General features: G+C 40.1%; 1 protein-coding gene across 1 annotated transcript in view; it reads right to left on the bottom strand.

Annotated features, from left to right (window-relative positions):
• The window catches only part of sntg2 (syntrophin, gamma 2), a 357,280-nt gene that overhangs the window by 214,361 nt on the left and 116,522 nt on the right, over positions 1 to 26,397 (bottom strand). Inside the window, exon 6 of the mRNA XM_072549107.1 lies at positions 25,365 to 25,502. Coding sequence (XP_072405208.1) covers positions 25,365 to 25,502 — 138 coding nt within the window. The remainder of the gene's footprint in view (positions 1 to 25,364; positions 25,503 to 26,397) is intronic.

The following is a 26,397-nucleotide window of genomic DNA, read 5'->3' as shown; positions in this document are numbered from 1 at the left end:
CAGTCCAACTCGTCCATGCTGACCAGATATCCTAAATAAATCTAGTTCCATTTGCCAGCACTTGGCCCATATCCCTCTAAACCCTTCCTATTCATTTCCCCATCCAGATGTTGACAGTTATAATTGCACCAGCATCCACCACTGTCACTGACAGTTCATTTCTATACATGCACCACCCTCTACATTAAAAAGTTGCCCCTTAAATCCCTTTTAAATCTTTCCTCTCTCACTTTAAACTTATGCCATCTATCTCTGTACTCCACCACCCTTGAAGAAGACCTTGTCCATCTACCCTATCTATGCCCCTTACGATATTGTTAATCTCTATAAGGTCACCTCTCAGCCTCTGGTGCTCTAGGGAAAATAGCCCCAGCCTATTCAGCCTCTCTATATAGCTCAAACTCTTCAAACTTGGCAACATCCTTGTAAATCCTTTCTGAACTCTTTCAAGTTTCACAACATCCTTCCTTTTGTAGGGAGACCAGAATTGCACACAGTATTCCAATAGTGGCCTAATCAACATAGAGCCACAACATGACCACCCAACTCCTATACTCAATGCATTGTCTAATAAAGGCAAGCATGCCAAACATATTCTTCACTTTCCTATTTAACTGCAATTCCACTGGCAAGGAACTATGAACGTACACTCCAAGGTCTCTTTGTTCAGCAACACACCTCAGGTACTTACCATTACGTGTGTAAGTCCTACCCTTATTTGGCTTTCCAAAATGCAGCACCAAACATTTATCAAAATGAAACTCCATCTGCCATTCCTCAGCCCATCTGATCAAGATCCCATTTTACTCTGAGATAACCTTCGCTGTCCATGTCACCTTCAATTGTGGTCTGATCTGCAAACTTACAAACTATACTTCCTACGTTCACATCCAAATAATTTTTAAGAGCCGCATGGTGGCTCAGTGGTTAGCACTGCTGCCTCACGGCGCCAGAGACCGGGGTTCAATTCAAGCCTGGGGCAACTGTCTGTGTGGAGCTTGCATATTCTCCCCGTTCTGTGTGGGCTTTCTCTGGGTGCTCTGGTTTCCTGCCACAGTCCAAACGTGCAGGTTAGGTGAATTGGCCATACTGAATTGCCCATAGTGTTCAGGGATGTGTAAGTTAGCTGTATTTGTCATGGGTAAGTGTAGGGGAATGGAGTCTGGGTGGGTTACTCTTCAGCGGGTCAGTGTGAACTTGTTGGGCCGAAGGGCCTGTTTCCACACTGCAGGGATTCTATGATTCAAATAATTTATATAAATGAAGAGTTTTGTGAACAGAATGGATCAGGAAAGTAAGTGAACTCTGTTTTCTCAAGTAAAATATACAAAGATCCAAATGCACCTTTTCATGGTGGACAATTCTAGACCTCTTTCTGTATTTCTGAAGACTTTCCACCTATTTCTTATATTTTGAATTGCAACAGAAGTACACACTAAGATTCCCCCCGATGCCATATGCAGAGAATTACAGAAAAATGCATTTATTTTTAGAAAGCTTCATGGTTACACACTTGTCGGGGGAGATTTTTCTTTTACCTGAGGACAAGGTAACAGTGCCCTGAAATTCAAGGGGAAAAACTTATTGTTTTGTTCCCACTCCAACTAATTCTGACTTGAAAGGGAAACCAGATGCCCACCTATTTTGGACACTTGGTTATTTTAGAACCAGAGAAGAAGCAACAGTAAAGGCAAACAAAAAAAAAGAACAAACAATACATCAGATAAATTTCTGTTTGAGCTGTTATCTTCCTTTTAATAAGCTTTCACAATAATGACACTTTAATAAAACTGTATGGAATTCAACAGCAATATTATCAACATTTATTAAACTCATAAAGAGCAGCACAATATGATAACTTTAGGAAGGTCAAAGTTCAGATTGCCTTCTACATGGAATAAAAATGCAACGCTTGTTGTGCTTTTTGGAAACAAAATAGTGAAAGTAAAGAAAATTCCTAGTCGAAGGCTTGGCTACAAATCTTTGATACAGACATTGTTTAATCTATGCTGCCTCTATGTACTGTCCTCTGGCTGATTTAGACACAAGATCATTGGTAAAATAATTGCTGCAGTAAAAAGTAATCAGTTCCAAAAGAGTGAGAGAATGACAGCTATTCAACATGATCCAACAGACTCGCGAAAAGGCTGTTAATTTGAAAAGGTGAAATTCAGAAACACTAAATGGGCATGTTGCAACAATGTATTAATCAAACTCATTCATGTTTTATTCATTCCCACACCTGAATGGCACTGGTAGGCAAAGTATCCATTATGTATGCTGCATCTACACTTTTACAGTCTTCGTGTATTTAAGTCTAGTCACATCAAGCCAGTTTACTGATTATTCATGTCAGAACACAAGAATGAAAAATACTGTGTCTCCTATATCTGCAACTATGGTGGAAGGAAGTCAGCGACATTTGTTCTGTACATGAAACTTTTCCATCTCTAAGAAAATCAGTCATTTTTTAAAAAAAAGTTACTCAAACCAGAAATGTGCAAACAAACTGGATACTCCCTGAGACTGGAACTTGTCTAATTTTGAGGCTTGTAAAATATGGATTTTATGGCTATTTTCAGTTTAAGTGGTTGGTTGAATGAGATTCATCACACCTGGTCCATTACTCAGAGCAACTTTTTTCACATTATCTCCTGGGCTTCACATAATTAATTGTGAAGCTAATAGTTAAACCCACAGCTGTTGGGTGCCCTTCTCAGAGAATTGTGTGGTTAGAGTGGAAATAACGTCAACTACTGCCTGGCTTCCATTTTCAAAATCTTGCTAGAAGCCATTTCAGACACTGGAACTAAGAACTGACACTCAGACTGCGGTGCTTAACCTTTACTATTCAATGCATTGCCAAGGGAAAGAAAAACTGGCTTTCTGTTTAGTGGACAGGGACCTGGTGGTAATGTAAAGGATTGCAGACCTTTGTTCAGGTAACCAAACGGGGAGGGTGTACTATCCAAACTAGTCAGCCTAGACACAAATGATAGTGTTGTATCCTGAGTGAAATGGGAGTGATAGGGTGGTCACCTATCCATTGCACTCTGTAAGACTTAATTCCAACATCTCTCTGTTACCTCCCACTCCCAGTGCTACAACCCACTCTAATCTGACAGTGTGCATACATATCTCAGCAGGCTTACAGATTATAACTTTCATCATTGCAGGCTTCATATTCACTCAATAGTTCTCACCTTCCCAAGCTTCTAATCCTTCCTCTGCCATCCTTTCACTCACTGCGGACACCTCGCCAGCTCTCCCGCTCATGCATCACCATAACCATTCTTGCATTCACTTCCAACAAACTCAATCGCTCTCTTTGTCTCATTGGAGGAAACGTAAACATCCTTCCTGACCTCACCCTCTCCCCCTCCTCTGGTTTCCAACTTAGAATAATGTTTCAACATCACCCCAACGGACAAACTCTTAATCACTGGCCTGGGCACACTTGACTTGCAGCACTGACGGTGGCACAACTGGGGTGGCATGGAGGCTCTGTGGTTAGCACTGCTGCCTCACAGCACCAGGGTCTCTGGTTCGATCCCAGCCTTGGGCGACGTCTGTGGGGATTTTGCACATTCTCCCAGTGGCTGCGTGAGCTTCCTCCGGGTGCTCCGGTTTCCTCCCACAGTCCAAAGATGTGCAGGTCAGGTGAATTGGCCATGCCAAATTGCCCACAGTGTTCGGTGCATTCGTCAGAGGGAAATGGGTCTGGGTGGGTTACTCTTCGGAGGGTCAGTGTGGATTTGATGGGCCACAGGGCCTGTTTTCACACTGTAGGCGAATCTAATCTAATCAAAATCAAAACTGCAAGATTTCCAGTGTGGAGTGCTTGGGACCGTTGGACGTTGGCCCTTTCAGACACTGAATTTAGTTGAGCTTCTCCCATGCTTTCAACCACCAACAAGGTCACCATCACGAGATCCAGTTCATCTCTGCTTGCTGATTGAAGCAGACTCCCCATTGCCTCAACCTTCTTCATAACAAATTTAATACCTTGGGAATTCATCAGAACTTTTGGTAATCCAACGATTATACAGTAAGCAGAGGAATTCTTGCCTCAGCCCATTGTTGCTGTATAATAATTATTTTCAGAGCCAACGAGAGCGGTACACTGACAATTAGCTAAATAAAACTTGGAAGAAAAATGCATAAGCAGCAGCCCTTAATCTGTGCAACGATAGTGTGAAATTTAGAGTTTCATCATTCAGCTGCAGGCTTTGGCCCAGGTCCAACAGCACAGCTCCTCCCTCAGAAAGATATTAATAGAAATAAATACAGTCAGCATGTTCAAATTAATAATAAATGTTGCAGAAGTTAAACGGCCTACTTTGGTTAATTGTGAATGTTGTATCAGTTCATCTATGCGAGTTAAAGATATTTCCCTTGTGTAGTCAGTATCTGATAATATTACAAGTAGCTAATCAATTGTACTAACATAGTTCCAGACACGCAAGGTGGAATTTTATGATCTCCCATATTCCCATTGGAGACAGACCAGGAGGCAGGAATTTGCCAGGTAATGGGTAGGATATAGAACATATTGTTTCCTCAACCACACCTCTCCCCTTCAAATAAGGCCAACCTTCTCGATTTGAGACCAACTGAGGCCTTCAAGTGTCCAGTTGAGAACCACTCAAGTGCCTTATTCTGCCCTTGCTCATATTCCACCACCAGTGGAAAAGTGGGCAAGGGGGTCATGCCATCAAGTATATCGGGCAGAAGGGGCCAGGGCTGACTGTGGGTGAGGAACTTGCAATCATCAGTCCTGTTTAACTCAGCCATTAGCATTCCTGATCAATCTAACAGCACCCTGTGCTGATAACCTTCACTGGTCAATGGCAGGATTTTGGTTCACAGAGAGGCCCTGGAAAGGGTGAGAATGTGTAAATCTACCCAATATTGGTCCTTCATGAAGGAAGCAGTTGGAAGGAAGCAATGCATAAGGAGATTTTCTCCAACTCTTCCCTGCTGGTGATGCTGGAGGTAGTGAGGGTTCATAAGGAAACCTTGTTTCCCGAGAGTGGAAGGAACCTGTGAAAACAACAAAACATTAATACAGTAAAGTCCCCACTGTCCTGCCCCGAGCATCCGGAATCCTCGTGTAACTGGCATCAGAAAGGGAATTCCAGAACTTTGGGATTCTGCTAACAGATACTTAGCAATGGAAAGGGAAGAATGGATCTAGAGATGTTTTATGAAAGCTAGTTCAAGACATACCCGTATCAATAAAGACAGAAGCATCTATTGCAGCCAGGTATACTGATATTTCTGAAAACATGCGTTCACTTTGTGGCAATGATAGGTTGGGTTCTCAAACCACCGCACGTATTTCTCAAGCAATCAGCAGATTCAATGAACAGCACCCACCATTCCCCACATGTGCCAGACACTGGAGAGGTGATTGTAGTTGGAAATGAATGCATTGATTGTACTGGTCCTCCAGTTTGAAGCATAAAACTCATGTCAGAGAGGATGCATTGTTGGTCACTTTTACTCGATGTTTCTTCTGCAGGCATGGCTGGGAGGCGCAGGAGTGTTCAACAAATGGGGTTGGGAGGGATGGGGTGGGGTGTTGGTGATCCCTGCATTCTGGATTCAGTTCCACAAGAGGTTCCTAGATGCCATAAGGACAGGAAAGACAACTGGCATCCCACTTTCCAATGCATGACCCCACACTCAGTGCAGAAACCTCTGCTCTTTTCAGTTAATTGAGCTGGATGACACTGACCCATAAGGCAGCAAATCATGCCCCTGAGTTTGTCACTACGTTGTACGTAGCCAGCTTTTCACCTTCATCCAGCTGGGGTGGAGTATGTGAAGGCATGGGAAGACAGTGAAAAAGGGCTTGACCATCAACAGCCATCTTACCTTATCAAAGGTCTCAACATTGGAAAGAGAGGAGAATTTGTGGAAAGTCACATTCCTGACCTTGCTGCCAATATCCTGTAGTCCACATCATGAACTCCATCGCCACAACCTCAACCCAAATGACATACTTGTGATGCATGTCAGTCCTCAATCTTGGAATTACAGTGAGGGTTTTTCAGATTGCAGCCACTGTCTCCTGACACTCAACTTCATCCTATTGTTATTTCATGCCTATCCCTCACAGTTTGCCTCCATAAATGCTCTCTTCAGACATTCCATTTCTGATACTCCTGCAGGAGAAGGCAGTATACAATTTCAGAGAGCTGCAGGGAACCGCGGAAGGCCAAGTGATTATACCAGTGTCCCCTGCTATCTGAAAGTAGAGTATTCCTATGAAACTGTAAGCTGAAATGGCGTAAAGCGAAGCAATTACCATTAATTTATATGGGAAAATTTTTTGAGCATTCTCAGATCCAATAAAACCTACCAAATCATAACAAATAACACATAAAATTTCAACTAACATGAACATATTGTAAAGGCCATTGGAGGTTGGAGTGGTGGGAGGTATAGCCTACTTTGGAATACATCTTGCTAACGGATGCAAAAAAAAATCGAGATGAAGCACAGATGCTCCCAGACACAGTTCTTAGCGATGGCGGCTTGATGCTGAGATGCTGAATATAGTTCCCAGGGAAGGAGCTTGGAAGTCCTTTTTCGGTTAGCGAAAACGTAGGTCTTTTGTAAAAATGAATTGGCGTAAAGCCGAAGTTCGAAATGAGAGAGATACCTGTTGTCATCCTGACTGCCATGAGAAATGATGTTGTGTATTTCAGCAGAATGACTGAGTTCATAATCATTGGTGAAAGAAAAGTAAGGGTCATTCAAGGTGGCCTTGGGTAAATGTGCCACTGATCATCACAGAGAAACGTTAATCGTGAAATCCTGCAGGTATCTCCAGCAGATGAGGAGAAGAATTTCAGGGGTGTGATTAACTTGATTATTTATAATGCATGCTCACCTGCACCTGTTTAAAGAGGAGATATTGTGCAAGGAACCTGGAAATGTCAGCAGTGTCTCTTGAGGTTCCTCCATCATGTCAAAGACGCTGACTGTTGTCAATGATATGCTAGGAAATCACCTTCTTCATTTCCTGATAGCTCTTTCCCACCCGCCTACAGACTTGCCTCAGTAAACACTCCAAGTGGACAGGATCATGTTAGGTTTCTGACACCCTAGTATTTTCTTGGGATCTAAACACTGCTCGCACTTGAATCCACACTTCCTTGTTAATTAAAATTATGCCCGATTTCAGAGCAGTTAGTGATAGAGGAACACAGGCAATAAAGAATCACAAGAAATTAAGTTAAAGTATTAATGGGCAGCATGGTGGCACAGTGGTTAGCACTGCTGCCTCACAACGCCAGAGACCCGGGTGCAATTCCCACCTCTGGCAACTGTCTGCGTGGAGTTTGCACATTCTCCCTGCGTCTGTGTGGGTTTCCTCCCACAGTCTAAAGATGTGCACGTTAGGTGAATTGGCCATGTTAAATTGCACGTAGTGTTAGGTGAAGGGGTAAACGTAGGAGAATGTGTCTGGGTGGATTGTTCTTCAGAGGGTTGGCGTGGTCTTGCTAGACCTGTTTCCACACTGTAAGTAATCTAATCTAATTTCATGGAAAAATAGGGAAGCCAGCTAGGGAAGTTGAAACATTAACTAATTGGATACCACAAAACAATCTGGATAATATATTAATGATGCTTTAAATTGCTTTCTAACAGAATTAGAATTTGAAGAAAGCAGTGAGCATTTGAAAGCACCTGTTTTTGAAATGTTATTGCATAGTGTAATTCTAAGTATTTATAGTGATATTGGCTGAGAGGCAGGCAAGAATATGATCTTGGATTTAAGAATAAGTTTGAGAGATAGGGCAATCTTAAATGCTGTATGATAAATGAATGATATAGCAGAAAATAAGAATGAGAAATGTAAATGCAAAAGAATCAAGAAAGTACTGAGATGAGATGAATGAAATGAACTAACAAAATCATGAAACAAAAGACAAGGTAATTTGTGGAGTACCAGGTAACCATCCCAGGTAAAAACCATCCCAGGAACAAGATTTGACACTAGATACAGGACTGAGGAATTGAAAACTTCTTGTAAACATAAAAATATATGGTAAAGGAATCAGGAAAATTGAACCTTCTAGCAGCATAAATTAAAACAGGACATTAAGAGACATTGAAATGAGTCATCTAACAAAATTCACAGAAGATGCAGGTGAAATAATAAAGTGTGTGGACAATGTGACATATTAAAAAGTGGCAATGTAATCAGTACGCAAGAACTGGCAACCTCATAGAGGCGGAAACATTAAATTCATGCAATGGAACAGAAGCCACCTGAGGAACATTATGTCAATGTAGTGGGACAAAATAACAATGGCACAGCTTGGATATTTGGAGTGAATAGTTCAAAAACGCAAACCAAAACAGCTGTACAGGTGAATATCAGATCTGAAAAAGATTAGAGGTGACTGCAGAATAAAGCAGATTTACAGTCGACCAAAATAAAATTGACAGACCACCCAAGGTCAAGCATTCCACAGAGAGGAATGGGTTCTCCAAGAATGCATGTAGCAGCACCAAATACAACTTGCCATTTACCGTGGCTTGTGAAGGCGTAAATGCAAGTACAAGTCTGAGTGCTAGTGAGAACATACTCTGGAAATAAAGATGCTTGTAATAAAGGACAAAAATTATATAGTAAAACAAAACAAAAATCACAATAATGCATGAATTTAGTTCCAAGATGAGTTTGTTTGTCAGCAGGTTATAAGATCAGGATCTGTAAACAGATTATGTCAGTAATCCAAGGCACAGGGGAAAAGAAGATTCCTGAATATAATGGAAAATTAAATCACTGGGATCAACCAATGGAAGACCAATGCTTGTTGTCTGCTGACTGACATAAAAGTAAGTTGTACACACAAGATTCCATAACAAAAGTGAGTTAAGAATTGAGGTTATCTGTTTTCCTCCAATGTTTTAAATATTGGCCAGGGTACTGGACAAGTTATTTGCATTCTGCAGGAAGTATAATGGAATCCTGAACATCCATGTGAAAGAGCAGACAGGGCCTCGGCTTGCTGTCTCAACTGAAAGATGGTACATTCAACCATGTAGTTTTCTCTTTAGTATGTGACAAAACGAACACAACTCCTCGTGTCTTTGAAAGAACTTTGAAAGACTTAATGTTTCCACATGCACCTGCTGAGGTTCCCCTTCATGTCGCTATATTATTCCCTTTTGAAAGTTATTATTGAATCTGCTTCCAGAAACCTTTTGGGAAGATCACAATAACATGATGTGTAGAAGTTATTTCTTTATCTCACTTTTTGGTTCCTTTGCCAATTATCTGTCACATTTGATCCATGGCTACCACCCACCAGGTGCAATTTCTCCTTCGTTACTCCATCAAGAACATTTATGACTTTTACATCTCGACTGAACCTCCCCATAACATTCTCACCACAAGGAGAAAAACACAAACTAATTAAGTCTCACCATGTAATTGAAATCCTGCATCCCTGTATTATTCTCACAAATCTCCTGTGTCTCCTCTCTCCGACTTTGATATCCTTCCTAAACTACGGTGCTCAGAATTTGACTCTAAGCTCCATCTGGGACCCAATCAGTAATTATTAAGGTTCAGTTAAAATAGTTTTTTTCATATTCCATAGCTTTAGTTATGGCTATCAGCTGTGCTTCACAATGGCATGTTCATCTCTACGTCAGAATGATGTGCATTCAATGCCCGGCATGGTGGCTCAGTGGTTAGCACTGCTGCCTCACAGCACCAGGTTCGATTCCAGCCTTGGGTGACTGTCTGTGTGGAGTTTGCGCATTCTTCCCCGCGTCTGTGTGGATTTCCTCCGGTTTCCTCCCACAGTCCAAAGATGCGCAGGCCAGGTGAATTGGCCATGCTAAATTGCCCATAGTGTTAGGTGCATTAGTCAGAGGGAAATGCAACTGGGTGGATTACTCTTCGGACCTGTTTCCACACCGTAGGGAATCTAATCTAATCTAATCCCATTTCAGAATTCTGAGCACAAAGAAAACGTAAATTTACTCTCCTGTGATGCATTAAGGGGCTACAGCACTGTTTAAGGTGCTGTCTTTCAAATGAAACTTGAAATGGAGGCTCTATCTGCTTCCTGTTTTGGAAGAAATCCTGTAACACTATTGTGAAGTGAATGTTTCCCTAATGATTTTCTGAATATTTATCCTTCAACCAAGATCATCAGAATCAGCTGATCCAGTCATTATCACATTGCTACCTGTGGGAGTCTGTTCTACAAAAACTGGCTACTGTTTCCTGCATTACAATAGTAACTAATGGTCAATAAACCATAACTGACTGTAAAATAGTCATGAAAGGTGCTTTTTAATTCCAAATCTCCTCTTTTTATTTGCTGAAGCAACCTTCTTAGTTTGTGCTATCACCTTGAGAGATTTAGGTGCTTGGATCAATACATCGCTCTGTCCTTTCACCCTCTTTAAAACTGTATCATTTAGTTTACATTGACTCTCCTTATTCTTCTGACCAAAATTGTTATGACCTGATCCTGGATGAGATTCCCCAAGTTATGATGGTTACAGGAGGGGTACCACAAATTGTTAAACTCCTGGGTGAAGAGAGAGTAAACTGGCTCCCTCTTTTTATTTGATTATGGATTGGAGAGATGTATTTTGTCCTTTGTTTTGTTTGAAGAGAGGTTTTGAGTCAGAGGTTTTAAGATGGAGATGCTAAGCTGTCTATTGAAAGCCAATAAAGTAAACATCTTGCCAAGTCTTGAGTTTTATTTTAAAGTAGGAACAATACAAGCAGCCTGAATAGATGGGGCAATCTCCCACAGAACCAGGATTTTTAGTTTTAGGTTTTCAATAAGGGCAGTTGCTAGGTCTTGAAGCTGGGTTTGGAAATGACACAACTTTCAGAGTTTCCCCTTGATATTATTCTTCTTGGACTGGAGAATTGCCAAGGGTGTGTTCATGGGATGTTACTACATTGGAACAGTTACTGTTTCGTAGTAAAATATTCCATTATTCTGTTAAGTTTTCCAATAGAGTTAAGTTATTCCAATTTCTTTCTTTTTCTATCTTAACTATAGTGTATGCATAAAGATGACTTGTTACAAATCTGGTTGTTTGACCAATCAATTGCATTTGGAATGCAACATCTGGCACTTACCTTTAAAATAAGAAAAAGTTAGGATCTAGACAATATTCTTAATAATATTTTGAGGGAGTTTGGTCTGGTCCATAATGACCACAACAATGCTAATTTGAAAAGAATCCTTTCCCCTTGTAGATATCTTTCTTGCACACCAAATGCATTGGTGTTTTAAAGAAGCCAATTTAATCAAGCTTTGTGAGTTAACTAAAGTGTGAGTTTTTACTTACCATGTGTGAGAAGAAATAATAATTCAACATAAAAGAGATTAGAAATAAGAACGGAGTTCCAACAACTTGGATGTGAATGACATATGGATTGGTCTCTGAGTAGATTGTGGATCTTTAATACTTTAGCAGTTGATTTTGAGATTCTTAGCTGTGCAGTTCAGTCAAAATACTTTGATCTTGTACCATTTGATGGTGGATAGCTGACATGATTCAGAATGAGAAAGTTTTTTTTGTTTTGTTTCCATTTGACTGGCTTGCTGGCCTTAGCACTCAGAGCAAGTGTTCTCTGAAGGATAATGTAGTGGTGATTAGTAGATATTTCTTCAACTCTGACTTTCCCAGCACTTTAGACTCAAACTGTGCCTATTACACACAAGTACCTTATCCCATTAGCCCAAATGAGCCACTCAGGTCACTCACACACGTTCTTATAGAAATCACACAGACTAGGGTTGGACTGGCTTCTAACCCCAGTCTTATAGCTTCTTGAAAGAGGAAAACACAAAGCATGATTCAGTCTTGGATTTCTCCCAAAACGTTCATAGTCCAATTTCAGTTCAGTTTATAATGCATGTCTCCCGCTTCCTAAAGTCGACCCCTTTAAAGTTTCCTTGACATCTTACAAGGTGTGACATTCCAAGGTATCTCTTCAAATGAATCATGAATTTATATCCACAGCTAGCTTTTGACTATATGTTGTAATTGAAAATACAGTACAAAAATACTAGATCTGGGTTTATGATCTGTCATTATGACAAAACACATTAAGCTTCACCTGCATCCCCCTATTCCTATTTTCATATGAATTTCTTCTCTCAGAGGGTGGTGAACATGTGTGATTGTTTACCATAGAGGGTGTAGAGACTGTGTTGTTAAGTATTTTCAAAGCTGAGGTAGACTGATTTTTAATCATAAATGAATCATGGCAAGTGGGATTGAGGATCATAAGACAATAAGACCATAAGACATAGGAGCGGAAGTAAGGCCATTCAATCATGGCTGCTGGGCACTTCAACTCCACTTACCCGCATTCTCCCCGTAGCCCTTAATTCCCCGAGACAACAAGAATCTATCAATCTCTGCCTTGAAGACATTTAGCGTCCCGGCCTCCACTGCACTCTGCAGCAATGAATTCCACAGGCCCACCACTCTCTGGCTGAAGAAATGTCTCCGCATTTCTGTTCTGAATTTACCCCCTCTAATTCTAAGGCTGTGTCCACGGGTCCTAGTCTCCTCACCTAACGAAAATAATTTCCTAGCATCCACCCTTTCCAAGCCATGTATTATCTTGTACGTCTCTATTAAGTCTCCCCTTAATCTTCTAAACTCCAATGAATACAATCCCAAGATCCTCAGCCGTTCCTCATATGTTAGGCCTACCATTCCAGGGATCATCCGTGTGAATCTCCGCTGGACAGGTTCCAGTGCCAGTATGTCCTTCCTGAGGTGTGGGGACCAAAACTGGACACAGTACTCCAAATGGGGTCTAACCAGAGCTTTATAAAGTCTCAGTAGCACAATGGTGCTTTTATATTCCAACCCTCTTGAGATAAGTGAAAACATTGCATTCGCTTTCTTAATCACAGACTCAACCTGCATGTTGACCTTTAGAGAATCCTTGACTAGCACTCCCAGATCCCTTTGTACTTTGGCTTTACAAATTTTCTCACCATTTAGAAAGTAGTCTGTGCTTTTATTCTTTTTGCCAAAGTGCAAGACCTCGCATTTGTTCATGTTAAATTCCATCAGCCATTTCCTGGAACACTCTCCCAAACTGTCTAGATCCTTCTGCAGCCTCCCCACTTCCTCAGTACTACTTGCCTGTCCACCTAACTTCGTATCATCTTCGGATGATCTGATCAGCCATGTTCTAATTGTATGGTGGAATAGACTTGATAGACTGAATGGCCTGCTTATACTCTTATGTCTTATGCGCTATCGTCTGCCCATTGCACCAGTTTTAATCATCCATTGGCCACTAAATTATTTAATGTTTACTATATTAAAAACTTAGATTATGAATTTAGGACTTAGAATGAGGCTTGAACCATGTTACCAACTGAAAGCATAAATGTGCATTAATTCAATAAAAGCCAACATTTTAAACTAGTGACTCATTGTAAAATGATAGCATTACTCTCTGATTTAATCTTTATGAATATGACAACTACTAACTAGACTATAGAAATATGACCTCATGTACTGCATCCCCTGGGAAAATACATGAATACATAATGCTGGTGCTTTATGATGAGCAAATAACTAGACTACAAACCATTGAATAACTTGATGGAGGTTATTCTAGCTTAAAGCAATTAAGTGATAATAATTTTCTGACTAGTAAATTATTAGATCTTTGGAGCCTCAAGGAAACAGAAATGTTTATAAATATATAGCTCCAACTGATGTTACTACCAGACAAGTCAATTCTCTACCACAGAAAGCTGTGGAGACCAAGTCTTTGAATATTTTAAAAGCATCAAAGTGTATGGGGAGAAAGCAAGAATATGGCATTGACTTCATTGCGCAGAGTGTAGGAGTTGGGACGTTATGTTGAGGTTGTACAGGATGTTGGTGAGGCCTCTTCTGGAGGATTGTGTCCTGTTCTGGTTGCCTTGTTATAGGAAGGATATTATTAAGCTGAAGAGGGGTCAAAAGAGATTTAACAGGATGTTTCCGGGAATGGAGGGTTCGAATTAGAAGGAGACATTGGAAAGGATAGAACTTTTTTCACTGGAGAGTACAAGGTTGAGGGATGACCTTATAGAGATCTATGAAATCAATAGGGGGATAGATAAAGTGAATGGCAGTTGTTTTTCCTTGTGGTGGGGGATTTCAAGACGAAGAGCATATTTTTAAGGTGAGAGGAGAAAGATTTTAAAAAGACCTGAGGGGCAAAATGTTTTGGGCATGGAGGGTGATTCATCTGTGGAATGAACTTACAGAGGAAGTACAGTTGCAACATTTCAAAGACATTTAGATAGGGACAGGTATAAGAAATGTTTGGAAGGATGTTGGCCAAGTGCAGGTACGTGGGACTTGTTTAGTTTATGGATATGGTCAGGATGGACTAATTGGACCAAAGTGTTTGTTTCCATGCTGTATGACTCTATGATCAGACACAATCATATTGATTGGCAGAACAGGCTTGAAAGTCTGAATGGTCTACTCCCACTCCTGGTTACTGTCCACTGAAACACAAGCATGTGATGCTGCAGATATTGCTTTAATAACCAAAACATAAGTTTATTACCAAAATAAATGAAGAAAAAACATAATGATCCAAACCATCAACTGATAATACCAATGTAAACATTTGTTTAACACAGTAAGAGTATAATTGCATTAATCTCAAAACTTTATAAATTGAATTGAATATTGTATAGTATGTCAAACATACAGAAGCTAAAATAACATTTATATAATACTAAAAGCAGAACCCAAATTTCCAATCCCTTGGTAAAATTAAGTCACAAGAGACTTCAATGCCTAAGTGGGAACTGCAGATAGCTTTTTACTGGATCTTTCATACTCCTGAGCTTAAATATACTCAGCTTCAAGTAACCTCTGCAGGGTTTTATCCCAACACTTCTGGTCTTGACCCGATATTAACTCCTCACTATATGAGAACCTAGTTCACTACATATCTTGCCCTTCTGAGGAGCCATCCTATTCCTAGAACTTCACGGGACTGCCCATTCAAAGTAAAATGCTGAAACCAAAAGTCATTCTCTCAAAGTTATGGGTATTTCCCTTAAGCTTAATTTTTTTTTGAAAGTCTGTTGTAAATATTCAGGCCCCATTATTTACCTTGTTGGATCACAAAGGAAACTAAAATAAACAAAAGCTCATTACTGGTACACAAAATCAGTATAAAGAAATACAGGTTAATTACGAATTTCAAACACAGAAAAAAATCACATTACTAATTCAACACAAGAATCCCAAACTTTCAATATACAATTAATTTATAAACCACAGTAAAATTATAACATTTATAATTCCTGGTGTTTGAAATATTATACAGTTTGTGTTTTATGATATGTTAGTCCATAAAATATACTATAGGTAGGTTCATCTTGACTCAGATAGCTGAAGTTAATTTACAATACTAACTACTTACAAGGCTATAATATTAGAGGCTAATGCACATGATATAGATTCTCTGTGCACTGATGTTATTTCTCATTGTGGATACATAACTGACTAGCTACATAAACTCCATTTCACAGACAGCATGACTGAAGTCAAATGAGTAGCTGCGTACCAAAACGTTACATGTCATGTAACTGTCCTAAAGGAATATTGCCTTTGTGGTCAGTGTCATAATACAACATTCCCCCTTTTTTACACTTAAGGAATGGGAATCCTTTTCCGAGAACACATGCAAGGATGTATGTATATGTAATTGTCATTACATAGACAAGTAATACCTTGTGAACCTATGATCTAGTCCTTATACAGCTGTTACAAGTCATTAGATTCATCTATAGTATGTTATGTGTTTTTTGGTTGGATGTGTATATTTTGCTGTAGATATGTGGTTCCTTTCCAGTATGATAGCTTCAGTAATTTGGATGTCAACCTATCTGGTAAGTGGTTGATGATATGCAATTTAGATATATCCTCTACTTTCTGTCCATTAATGAAGGCATGAACCTTTATCATTGAGAAACGACAGTACGCATAGCCTGGATGGACTCCTCCACTGTTTTCTCAAGGCTACGTATAGCTTTGAACATTAGATGCTTCCCTGCTGATCGCTGTATCTTCAGCAGGCTTCTTGCAGCAATTCCCAAATATCATCAGTATGGGATTAAACATAGGTCTATTCTTTCCCTAAAGGACATTAGTGGATAATCGGTAATGGATTCATGGTCATCATTAGACTCAAAACTCCAGATTTTTATTGAATTCAATTTCCACCATCTGCTGTGGTGGGATTCAAACCCAGATCCCCAGAACATTACCTGGATTTCTGGAGTAACAGTCAAACAATAATACTACTAAGGCCATTGCCTCCCTTAAATATGAATAATGCAAAGGCCAAAAAATGTAGGCATGCTCAGCTGAAGTGACTTCTTATCCACGTACTTCAGATCACGAGAGTTTGATAGTTAAATTAAAAGGAATTCAATGGAGACCTGCAACAACTAAGCTGCAGTCAGATTTGATGCAGCTGAAATATTTTGGCCCATCATTTCCCTTCAAGCAGTGAGAAGGAAGAAGCAACTGGAAGATTACTAATGCCCCTTCCCCAAAGAGAATATCCCTGTAAAATGGAACAAGGGGCAAAAAGATCGAGAGTGAGGTGTTGCTGAAAGCAACAAAATCCCCCACTCACTGTTTCTCCAATTAGGAGTGACACATTTGTGCCAGTTTTACACTAGTTTGCATATTTTGTCGGTAAATTGATCAGTGAGCACTATAGGTAAGTAAGTTCAGTGTAAAATGCTCATTAATAAAACTGACAGAAAATTATCACAATTGGGAATATAATTTAGATTGAAGAACAATTCAGGAATTTCAGCCCTATGTGTCTACATTCAAATCTTCTTCCTTTTGATTCCAACTGTCTCGAAGGATGAAAGGTGTGTTGGCATAACTTACACATGCTGTCCCATTTCAGTGAGTCTCAATTCTTTACATTGATTTAAATTTATAAGTTAGAACTACTGCATTAACAATCGACATCTTTCAGTGTAATTACCAGCTGAGGGGATTGAAGCTACTTTTTTAGACAGAAATACCACACTGAAGAACATCAACATTCATGTACTCTTAATGCCTTAAGAAAATTATTCAATTGCATTAAAATTGAAATATGTCCAAGATATGAATATTATTGTATGTTCTTTTTGGCAATAACTCCTTTCTGCAGCTGTGGATAACTTGTTAATGTGTATAAAAATTGAAGAAGAGGTATCAAATGTCAAACTAATTACGAGACTGTAATTATTCTCAAAAAAATTAGCATTCATGTTTTTCAAAATTATACCACACTTGGCAGTAATATTGCTGTTTCCCATTAAATTTCAAATTTCCTGGGAAATATTTAGTAGCTTTTTTTTGCTTGGTCAATGTTTTATCTATCATTCTCTATTTTTGTTTGTTCGCCTTTTCTTTAAAATCTAACACCTGCTGATTTAATGATAAGCCCAATGCATATTGACCTGACTGTTAAATCCTGTTCATTGTGAACCTGCATACTCCCTCCTCCAATTCCTCTTCAATTTATATTCACGTCCTTTTACAAAGTATCTTTGGAGATTATACTTCAGTAAAAGATGTAAATTGCTTCTGTTCAACCATTTCCTCTTTTTTTTTTAGCTTTCCCTTTTTCCTTTACATCTACTATAGTCTAATTTCCATTGCAGTCAGTTTTTTTCTAATACATTGAATCTTTGCTCTTCTGGATATGTCAGAATACAGCTCATGGTATGACATTGTGCAAACAAGAAATAGCTTGCCAGTGATAATCGACTATTTTGATCTGATAATTTGGAGTAGTCTCAGCAGTTCAACAACATTTTATCAGCAAAAATTGAAAATTAAACATTGGAAACTTGGGGGGTTGATGGTGGAAGGAGATTCTGAAGCACCCTTTCTGGTTGAAGGGAGATGGTAGCTCCCAGAAAATATGGACTATCCCTTTTCAAGATTACTATTTTACTTGGGTCTTCAAAAATACGGTCAGGCAGCCCAGGAGTCCTGAGGTGAACATTTGTTTGCTAGTCATGGTTCTCTCTCTGCTCAAAGTGGACCATCCATTCAGTGATCTACTTTATTCAGGCCTGCAGGCCACTTTATACTGCAGCAGTCTGGAAGTTAGAGGTTGCCATGGATGCTTCTCTTTTACTTGACAACATTAAATTAATCAGGCTATGAGGTCCGAATGCCCTATGGAGCAAACATGTATGTTTCGAAATGCTTTTTAGATGAAAATGTGAACAGAAAGAAATTAAACAGTCTTGGATCATTGGCTCTCCTTCTGCTTAAAATATTGCTCAATAATTGTCTGCATCTTCAAAAACGTCATTGATTTTGGTTCAAGGAGGATCAAAAAGGAAGAAGATCTTTCCCCACCACAATGAAAGTCAAATATCTGCTGATTTAGTGATAAGCTTAATTCATATTGACTTGGCTGATAAACCAGCTACACCACACATATGTGACTTTGCTGGCTGTGAAATTGAATTTGTCTGGTCTGAGACTAAACCAAATGTCTTATTTGAAAGATGGGTTAGGGTTTAACATTGCTTCAGCTATACCACACTTAATCAGGATTGGAAACAAGCCTCGGAAACATAACCTTTAAAAGTGGGCACTTCATCATTCAGCCATATAAACCCTCTTTTCAGAGTGGTACTTACTTGCAAACTATTCTATTGCCAAACTCCACTACTGAAATGTTGGTTATCTTGCAGACCTAACAATTTAGCGATACGAGTTTTAATGCTACCATGGAAGTTTGAGAATTCAAGTTCAGGTTAAAAATAATCTGATGATTAAAAAAATTGGTAATAGATTTAAAAAATGTAACGATAACACTGATACAGTGTTGTAAAAAGTGTACATATGCCTTTTCATGGTCGGACATAGATATATGTTATAATCTTAACAGTCTTCTTGTTTGACCAAACAGGTCTCTGGAACAAAAGCCTTGACAAAAAAAATGGACCAGATATTTGAGTGAGTGACAATGTCATGCTAATTGTCATTGATCCCCTTTTTTCATGAAAGATTGAGCTCCACAGTTCATAGAGGAGACAACATGTGCAATTCCTTTAGAAATGCAGAGCTGTACTTCCATTCAAAGTTCTTTTGGAGCACAGAACTATCTACAGCAGTCAGATGCCTTCAAGTATCCTCACAGCCACTTTGACAGATGCTGTCTGGGGTCAAGTGACCACAGGCCCAAAACTGGACATTCTAAATTGGCCCACAGCTGGAAAAATTGGGCCTGACAGAAAATTGGTCAAATTAAATTAAACAGCAGACAGCAGCTATTGGCTACAGAGAACAGTGGAAGCCAAAGTCAAAGAGGTCACAAAGTTTCAGGGGTATCCAGTTACAACCAGCCCAAGGGTTGTGTATTGAAGGAGTAACAATCAGATATTGTGGCAACTTGACTGCCTGAGTAAGTGACCTTTGCACTTCCTGGTATGGCAACAGTGAAGGCTGTTGGCGTGACACAATTCGATGATTTCAACTCAGTTCATGACCCCCACTGGCCAAAGTCATAGAACATTCTGGAAAGTCAGGAGTGAGCAGGGATAAAAGCACACACACATAGTAGCCACCTCATAGTGAAGACTCAGTGAAGACTCACAGGGAAGATTTGCAGTAAGCCTCATGGCAGAAGACCATGGCAAGGAGATCCAGGAGAAGATCCACCCTGACCTATGAGACCCACCTTCATGGAAGAGAGCAGCCCTACATCGAAGAGGAAGGAGATTCCCAGGGCCCAGCTCAAACATGTGGATTGTTGTGGGTAACATCCTTTTTCGCATGGATAGAGCTAGACAGAGTGTAAATTTTGTGAGAATTTTGGAAATGCTGACATAGTGTTTTAAGAAGGAATATTTTGTTAATAATATCAAGTTGAACTGCAAACCAAATTCTGTGTTCCTTTCACTGCCTGACTGACAAGAACGTTTGCATAAATTCCTTTTAATATACTGATTAAAGTGTCAAAATATGGACAGTATGTCAAATGGTAAAACTTAAGGTGTGATGTTTTGGTGCCTGGAGAGTAGGGTGCCAGATAGCTAGGAGGTTAGGATGCCAGCCAGTCAGGATATGAGGTGGATAGGCAGACAATTGGCTTAGGGTATTGTTCGAGAGATGAGGGAACTAGATATATTGGATGCTATGTGGTTAGGACATGGGGTGCCAGGGGGTAAGTTGTAAGGATGTGAAGTTGCACAGAAGCCAGGTAGTTAGGTTGGATTAGGTGGACAAGCTGAAATTGGTTTAGCTCGGTAGGGTGAGTGTCAGGTCATGGAGTGAGGGTCAGGTTCAGCAGCATGGAAAGGTGAATTAGGTTTTCAGGATGGAGGCATCCAGGCCCCTAGTGGAGGGGTGTGGGAAGGGATCTTAGTTGCATGGAGGCAGATCTGGTTCAGACTGGGGGAATGGGAATTGGGCCAGAGCAGGTTTGGGGAATGTGCAGCATACTTCCTTCAGGGTGAATGGGTGGTTGTCGGATCAATAGCTGGTGAATAGACGGTGTGTGTCTGTTCAGATACAGAGTGGGTAAAAGATCCAGACTCAGTAAAGGGGATTTAGATCCCATTGGGTCATTTCTGGAGTGGGTGAAAGTGATTCATGGCCAGAGCAGGTGAAGGGAGTTGGGGTTATGTCCAGAATGAGGGAAAGAGGTGAGGGAACAAAGGTAGGATCCCTATTTTTCTCTTGATCCACAAGTGACAAATTGAGAATTTCACCTTTTAGGAATGACTACCTTCCTTCCATGCATTTGCAAAGGCCCAATGCACCTTGTTTATATACCAAATCCAATTTTCCTATCCCTCCCCAAGAAACTAGATGGTTCAAATTCGAGACATGTAAACCAGAGTGGGTATTAGGCAGCTGCAGCTTGCTGAATCCTTGCTGCAGCCATCATACAGCCACTTCTGCAGAACAAAGTCCCTGCACCCTCCTTCAGCCTTCACTCAACACAAGTCGGCATCAGCAAACCACCAGCCCCACCACTCTCATGCCTGACCTCAGATCAATTCACACAATACTTCAGCATTTCAACACTTCAGTTGGGAGATCAGGGATACTTTAGCTTTTGCTTGCAAGAGTACACACGCGTCTACAAAGTTTGCATTTTCTGGCTCTCAGCTCCTTTTCTTAGTGCTCACTCACATTGCTCTTATTTGAAGGCTGCCAGCCTCTGTCTACTGCTCATTGCTTTCTTAGCACATACTCACTGACTTCAGCACTGACCTAAAGGTTGTTTCAATTACTTTCTTAGCACTCAAGTGCTCAGTCACAGTTTGCCAGGCTCTATGACTTGCATTGCTTCTTCATGCAGAGTGAGAGACAGGAGGTTTCTGATGGTGGGGAGCATTGAACAGCACACGTATCAATCAGATAGGGGTGAAAATATTTCAGTCTGGCTATGTCAATGTCAAACCTGCAACGTGAGCCAGTAGTTTATGCAACAAACACACTGTAGGTGCTTGAAGAAAATGGCAATTTGTGAAAATCAATGGGGAGGAATTCTTAGTGGAGTGAAAGGGGAATGCCACAGTCAATCAGCCACAGTCAATCAAAGAGCTTCTCTGATTACAATACGGGGTTGGCCACAATCAGTCAGGCACTTGGTCGTACCAGAGTCTGGGGATCTGTGGCCTTGCAATTCGGGGATTAAGCCATAGTCAGTCCTGCAGGTCATATGCAAATAGTTTGGAGATTACAGGTAGGTTAATCAGGGAGATGTTGAGGCAATAATACAAATGGATGGGCCAGTTATTTCTAAACTAAGACAACAAATCTTTTCAAGGCTTGATTAGAGTGGTTTCATCAAGCCTCATGATGTTTTAGTAAACAAGGATGTCTAGACTTCAGTGGTCTTACCACAACAGAACTTAATTACCTGCCTTTTGTAGTCAGCTGGAAATACACAGAATATTTAACCAAATCACTGAATGAACATGCATCTACTATATGGTCTGTCAACATCTCTTAAAAAGATGCAAGTCTCAGATATTTTGATGATTATGCTCCTTTAAGCTAAAATATGGAAACCTCTGCCAATTGTGCAATTGATGAAGTTCAAATGAAGTTTGGTTGACTCAGAATGTCTCAGTTTCTGAAAATGCAACAAATGCTTCCATATTTTAGCTAGATTTTCCTCAAGCTTACATGACATGGCCTCAGGCTGTAACATGACAATCTTGTTTCTTTATCTCAAGGGGCTGTATTTTCTATGCTAATTTTAAACAAATGACAAAAATTAGAATATTCTCACATCTGTGTTTTGACTAACGTTAGCCAACTGAGATAAGGAGGCTGCTGAAATACATTTCACTTAGACAAGAGTAAGAGTAGAATACATTTCATGATCCTGCCTCTCTGGTATTGACATGTCCCGCTATTCAATGGAACCTAAATCAGCTTTTTTAGAGCCACACTTAATTAACTATGCTATTAAAATTACAGAGTATGAAAAACTTAACAATAAGTACTGCCTGAAAAACAACCTGGTGATTTCTGAATCTCATTAAGACTGGAAACTTCTCAGGCCCCATATGACTTGGGCTATGATGAGAAATATGGAAGAATCGTACACAATGTCAAGTGAGGTCTTTCTTGGCATGGGGTCAGATGAGTCATGTTTCCAACTAAGACCCAGATGTCAAACTGAGAGTCACACTAGTGAGCAGCAAGCAGCCTATTCATGAGGATTATCATTCATTATCACACTCATTATTACTCTGGCAATATCAGTCTTGCCTCAATAGTAGTCACTTTCCAATTCTACCACCTGCCAGGTAGAAGGCAGATGCCGAGAATTTCAGAGTGTGTACTCCAGCTCACTGCTTCCTTTTCCAGATCCCTGTTGGACGCCTAGCACCATCTCAGAGCACTGGCCTTCCTGTACCCTACCCAATGTCCATGGACACTGGCGTCTGGTATGTGCCAGTCTTTCCACACCATCAGAACATATCTCTGATCCAATTACAGTCTACTTCTGCACTTCAGTGCTGCACTTTAAAATGCATTGGCAACTACCATTGCAATATTGTTGTCAGAACATTTCACACATAGGGTGAAGCTACATTGCAGGCTGTATCTCAGGGCTGCCTGCATGCCCTCTTAAGTGCTGACTTAAGTGCTCTGAGCATGTTGCATAATCCTAAGATGGTAAGACGGTATGATGGTATGCTCTTCAAACCTGGAACAGGCAACAAGAGGATGTGATGGATGCTGAGTGGGAAGCTGAGCTTTCTGAGGAGGTGGCTGAGGATATTGAGCAGGGGGAGCATCAACTTTTGCATGATTAAGTGCATCACCATCACACACGACAGGCCAGACAGGACTTCACTGACACCCAGATACAATAGATATTAACTGGGCTAAATGAACTTTCATTGTCTGTATAATTGTTGGTGCTCAACATGTAGCTTCTTTATAGTCTGCATGACAAATATTTCTGTTTGCATTTGGTGTTTGAAAATAAAGGGGTGTTTGAAAATAAAGGTGTGTTTGAGGTGGCTGAGGGATTTCTTGCATATCATGATCCTACATTAAACAACGATAAGATGCTGGGCTATGCTGGGCATTGGGGAAAGAATAGCAGTGATTAGAAGTAGACAGGATTGTAAGATGAACGATGGCTAAGAATGGGGTCTGGTGCTTAAAAAGTAATTGGCATAGGAATGTGCAATCATATGTGCAAAAGTCAACCTTGCCACTAAGTGCATAGAGCAGGTCAACTCTGAATGGAAAAAGCTAGACTGGGTGCAATACTACGGTTCCAAGATGGTTTTGGTGTTAAGAATGCTGAAGTGTCCCAGTCTATTTCTCAACGGCACGTACGTCTGGTCACAGCAAGTGAAAGAATTAACTGGCATTGGACAACGGGAACACCACAGGGTGTAGCAACAAGTCTATGAGTCAAGTTTGAGACAGCATCATAAGCAAACCTGTTAGATCTCATGGAGAGAAACTCTTCAAATATCGCAATAAAAATGACACTTTGCTGTAAATGACACTTTGCTGAAATATGGTAAGACTCAGCCCTATGTTTCAGGGATAGATTCCAACTTGCTTAATTAATCTGCCTAATCAAAACTGAATATTCTCTTCTCTTTCCTTTTGTACTTATTCATTTTGTCCTTACATGACAAGCACACTAATCTTTTCCTACAGGTAATTAGCTCTCATCATCAACAACAACAGAGGGTGTTATGGGAGCTGCTGAACTTGATTTAAAACAAATAATTCTAAGTCGCACTCTCTACTGCCCTTCAAGTATGAAGACAAGATGCTACCATTCAGGCATTGCCAGTGTCTCTGTTTGAGGTCAATATCCAGAAGGGATCATAACAGGTACTGACCAATGTTGGTCAACTGATGATTCACTGGTCCAAGTGACAATTAATCTTACGCATGATTTTGTCAGGAATCAAACATTCTACTAATCAGAATTTAACCAATATGATTGACAGAATAAGATCAACCATAACTGATCATTTTCTTACATGTGAGTTTTTTTTAAAAAATGATATGAGATAATTTATTATCTTTAAATTAGCTCCAAGTAGCAGGAGGCTTCATTTGTTCATCACTTATGGCGAAATTCTAAACAGACCCTGCATAATTGTGTACAATTTTGCTACATGTAACGAAATGTGAATATCTGCTCCAGACATCAATTTATAACTGTTATCAGTTTCAACTTGAATTGCTCATTTTCCATTACATTAATTGGGTTTATGATCTCTAGACACTGTTATCCAATTTTGTTCTTGTAACATGGAACTGAATTTTTGATTTTTCATAGTAATTTTGTTAAGACTGAGAATGAATATGACACTCAAGGGGGAGAGCTGATTTTGTTAAATTTCATTCATCCATTATCGGTACATGGATGAGACCCTCCAAGATTGGGTCTAGGTGGACAAATATCGAACAAATCTCTCATTCTTCTACTTCAAACCTCAGAAAAGAATTATAGCATCTATTTTGTCAGTTTGAAGCTTTCTGTTTTCTTGCTCCATTTATTATTTGTCTCCTCCTAGTGCTCATTTAGTGCTCATTAATTTAGTGCTCATTAATATTCACTAGAAATGGTTTAATTTTGTTCAAGCTTTTTCATATGTGTCCTTTTGGCGGCAAGATGGAGAGAGACAAATTCAGGGATAAAGTCTGGGATGGTTTTAAGACCATAGAGGGGAAAGGTTGACACTTAAACAATCAAATCAGTCCTTTGCCCTGACTTAGTCCATTTGAGATGTGTAGATTCAAAACATCTTGCACTGAAATAAACTACTTACATTTGAATCAGAATCACTTCCACTGACACAAACGACATCTTGCTTTTGAATTGTGATAACGTCTTTTGATAGCTTTAATCGGATGTCATAGGCATTCTCAGACTCTTCATCAAAAAGACGTGCTATACCAGTCTTAGTCTGTAAAACAAAAGCAGTTTTGTTTATGAATAATTTTATAATAATCTCATTAATAAAACATGAGGCACTTTCGCACTTTCTCACTTTGTGTGATTTGGAAGTTATCCAGTTGATTCTCCTGTCTTTTTAAAGTGCAGAGCCACATTGGAGGATAATAGTCTAGATATTGCCAGCACTCACTGTCTAAGCTGAGAGTGTGAAGGCTATTTATCAATGGAATGCCTCAAGTTACGATCACTGTTGTGTTCACCTAAGATGTACATAATACCGTTTCTAGGAAGGGTCACTCAATGATTGCTCACAGGAATCTTAATCTTTTCTCCCTCAGCAATCCAGGTGCATTGATACTGCTCCAGTTGAAAATAAAATACTAAACATAATCAAAGGATGACATCTAAGGTCTTCTGGTTTGCATCATTTTGTACCACTGTATCAAGGTAAAAACAGTGACTGCAGATGCTGGAAACCAGATTCTGGATTAGTGGTGCTGGAAGAGCACAGCAGTTCAGGCAGCATCCGAGGAGCAGTAAAATCGACGTTTTGGGCAAAAGCCCTTCATCAGGAATAAAAGCAGAGAGCCTGAGGGTGGAGAGATAAGCTCGAGGAGGGTGGGGATGGGGAGAAAGTAGCATAAAGTACCTGGAAGTTGCAGTGGGAGAGGGACTCCCTGAGATTCTTGTAGAGAGAGGAGGAAAACGTCTTCAAGGCAGGCATCCTTGCAAGAGGATTCGCAGGAGGGTTAAAAATCAACTAGGTAAAAACAATGACTGCAGATGCTGGAAACCAGATTCTGGATTAGTGGTGCTGGAAGAGCACAGTTCAGGCAGCATCCGAGGAGCAGTAAAATCGATGTTTCGGGCCAAAGCCCTTCATCAGGAATAAAGGCAGAGAGCCT

The sequence above is a fragment of the Chiloscyllium punctatum genome, chromosome 3, assembly GCF_047496795.1.
Source record: "Chiloscyllium punctatum isolate Juve2018m chromosome 3, sChiPun1.3, whole genome shotgun sequence".
Lineage (NCBI taxonomy): Eukaryota > Metazoa > Chordata > Chondrichthyes > Orectolobiformes > Hemiscylliidae > Chiloscyllium > Chiloscyllium punctatum.
This window is presented reverse-complemented; position numbering and strand designations above follow the sequence as displayed.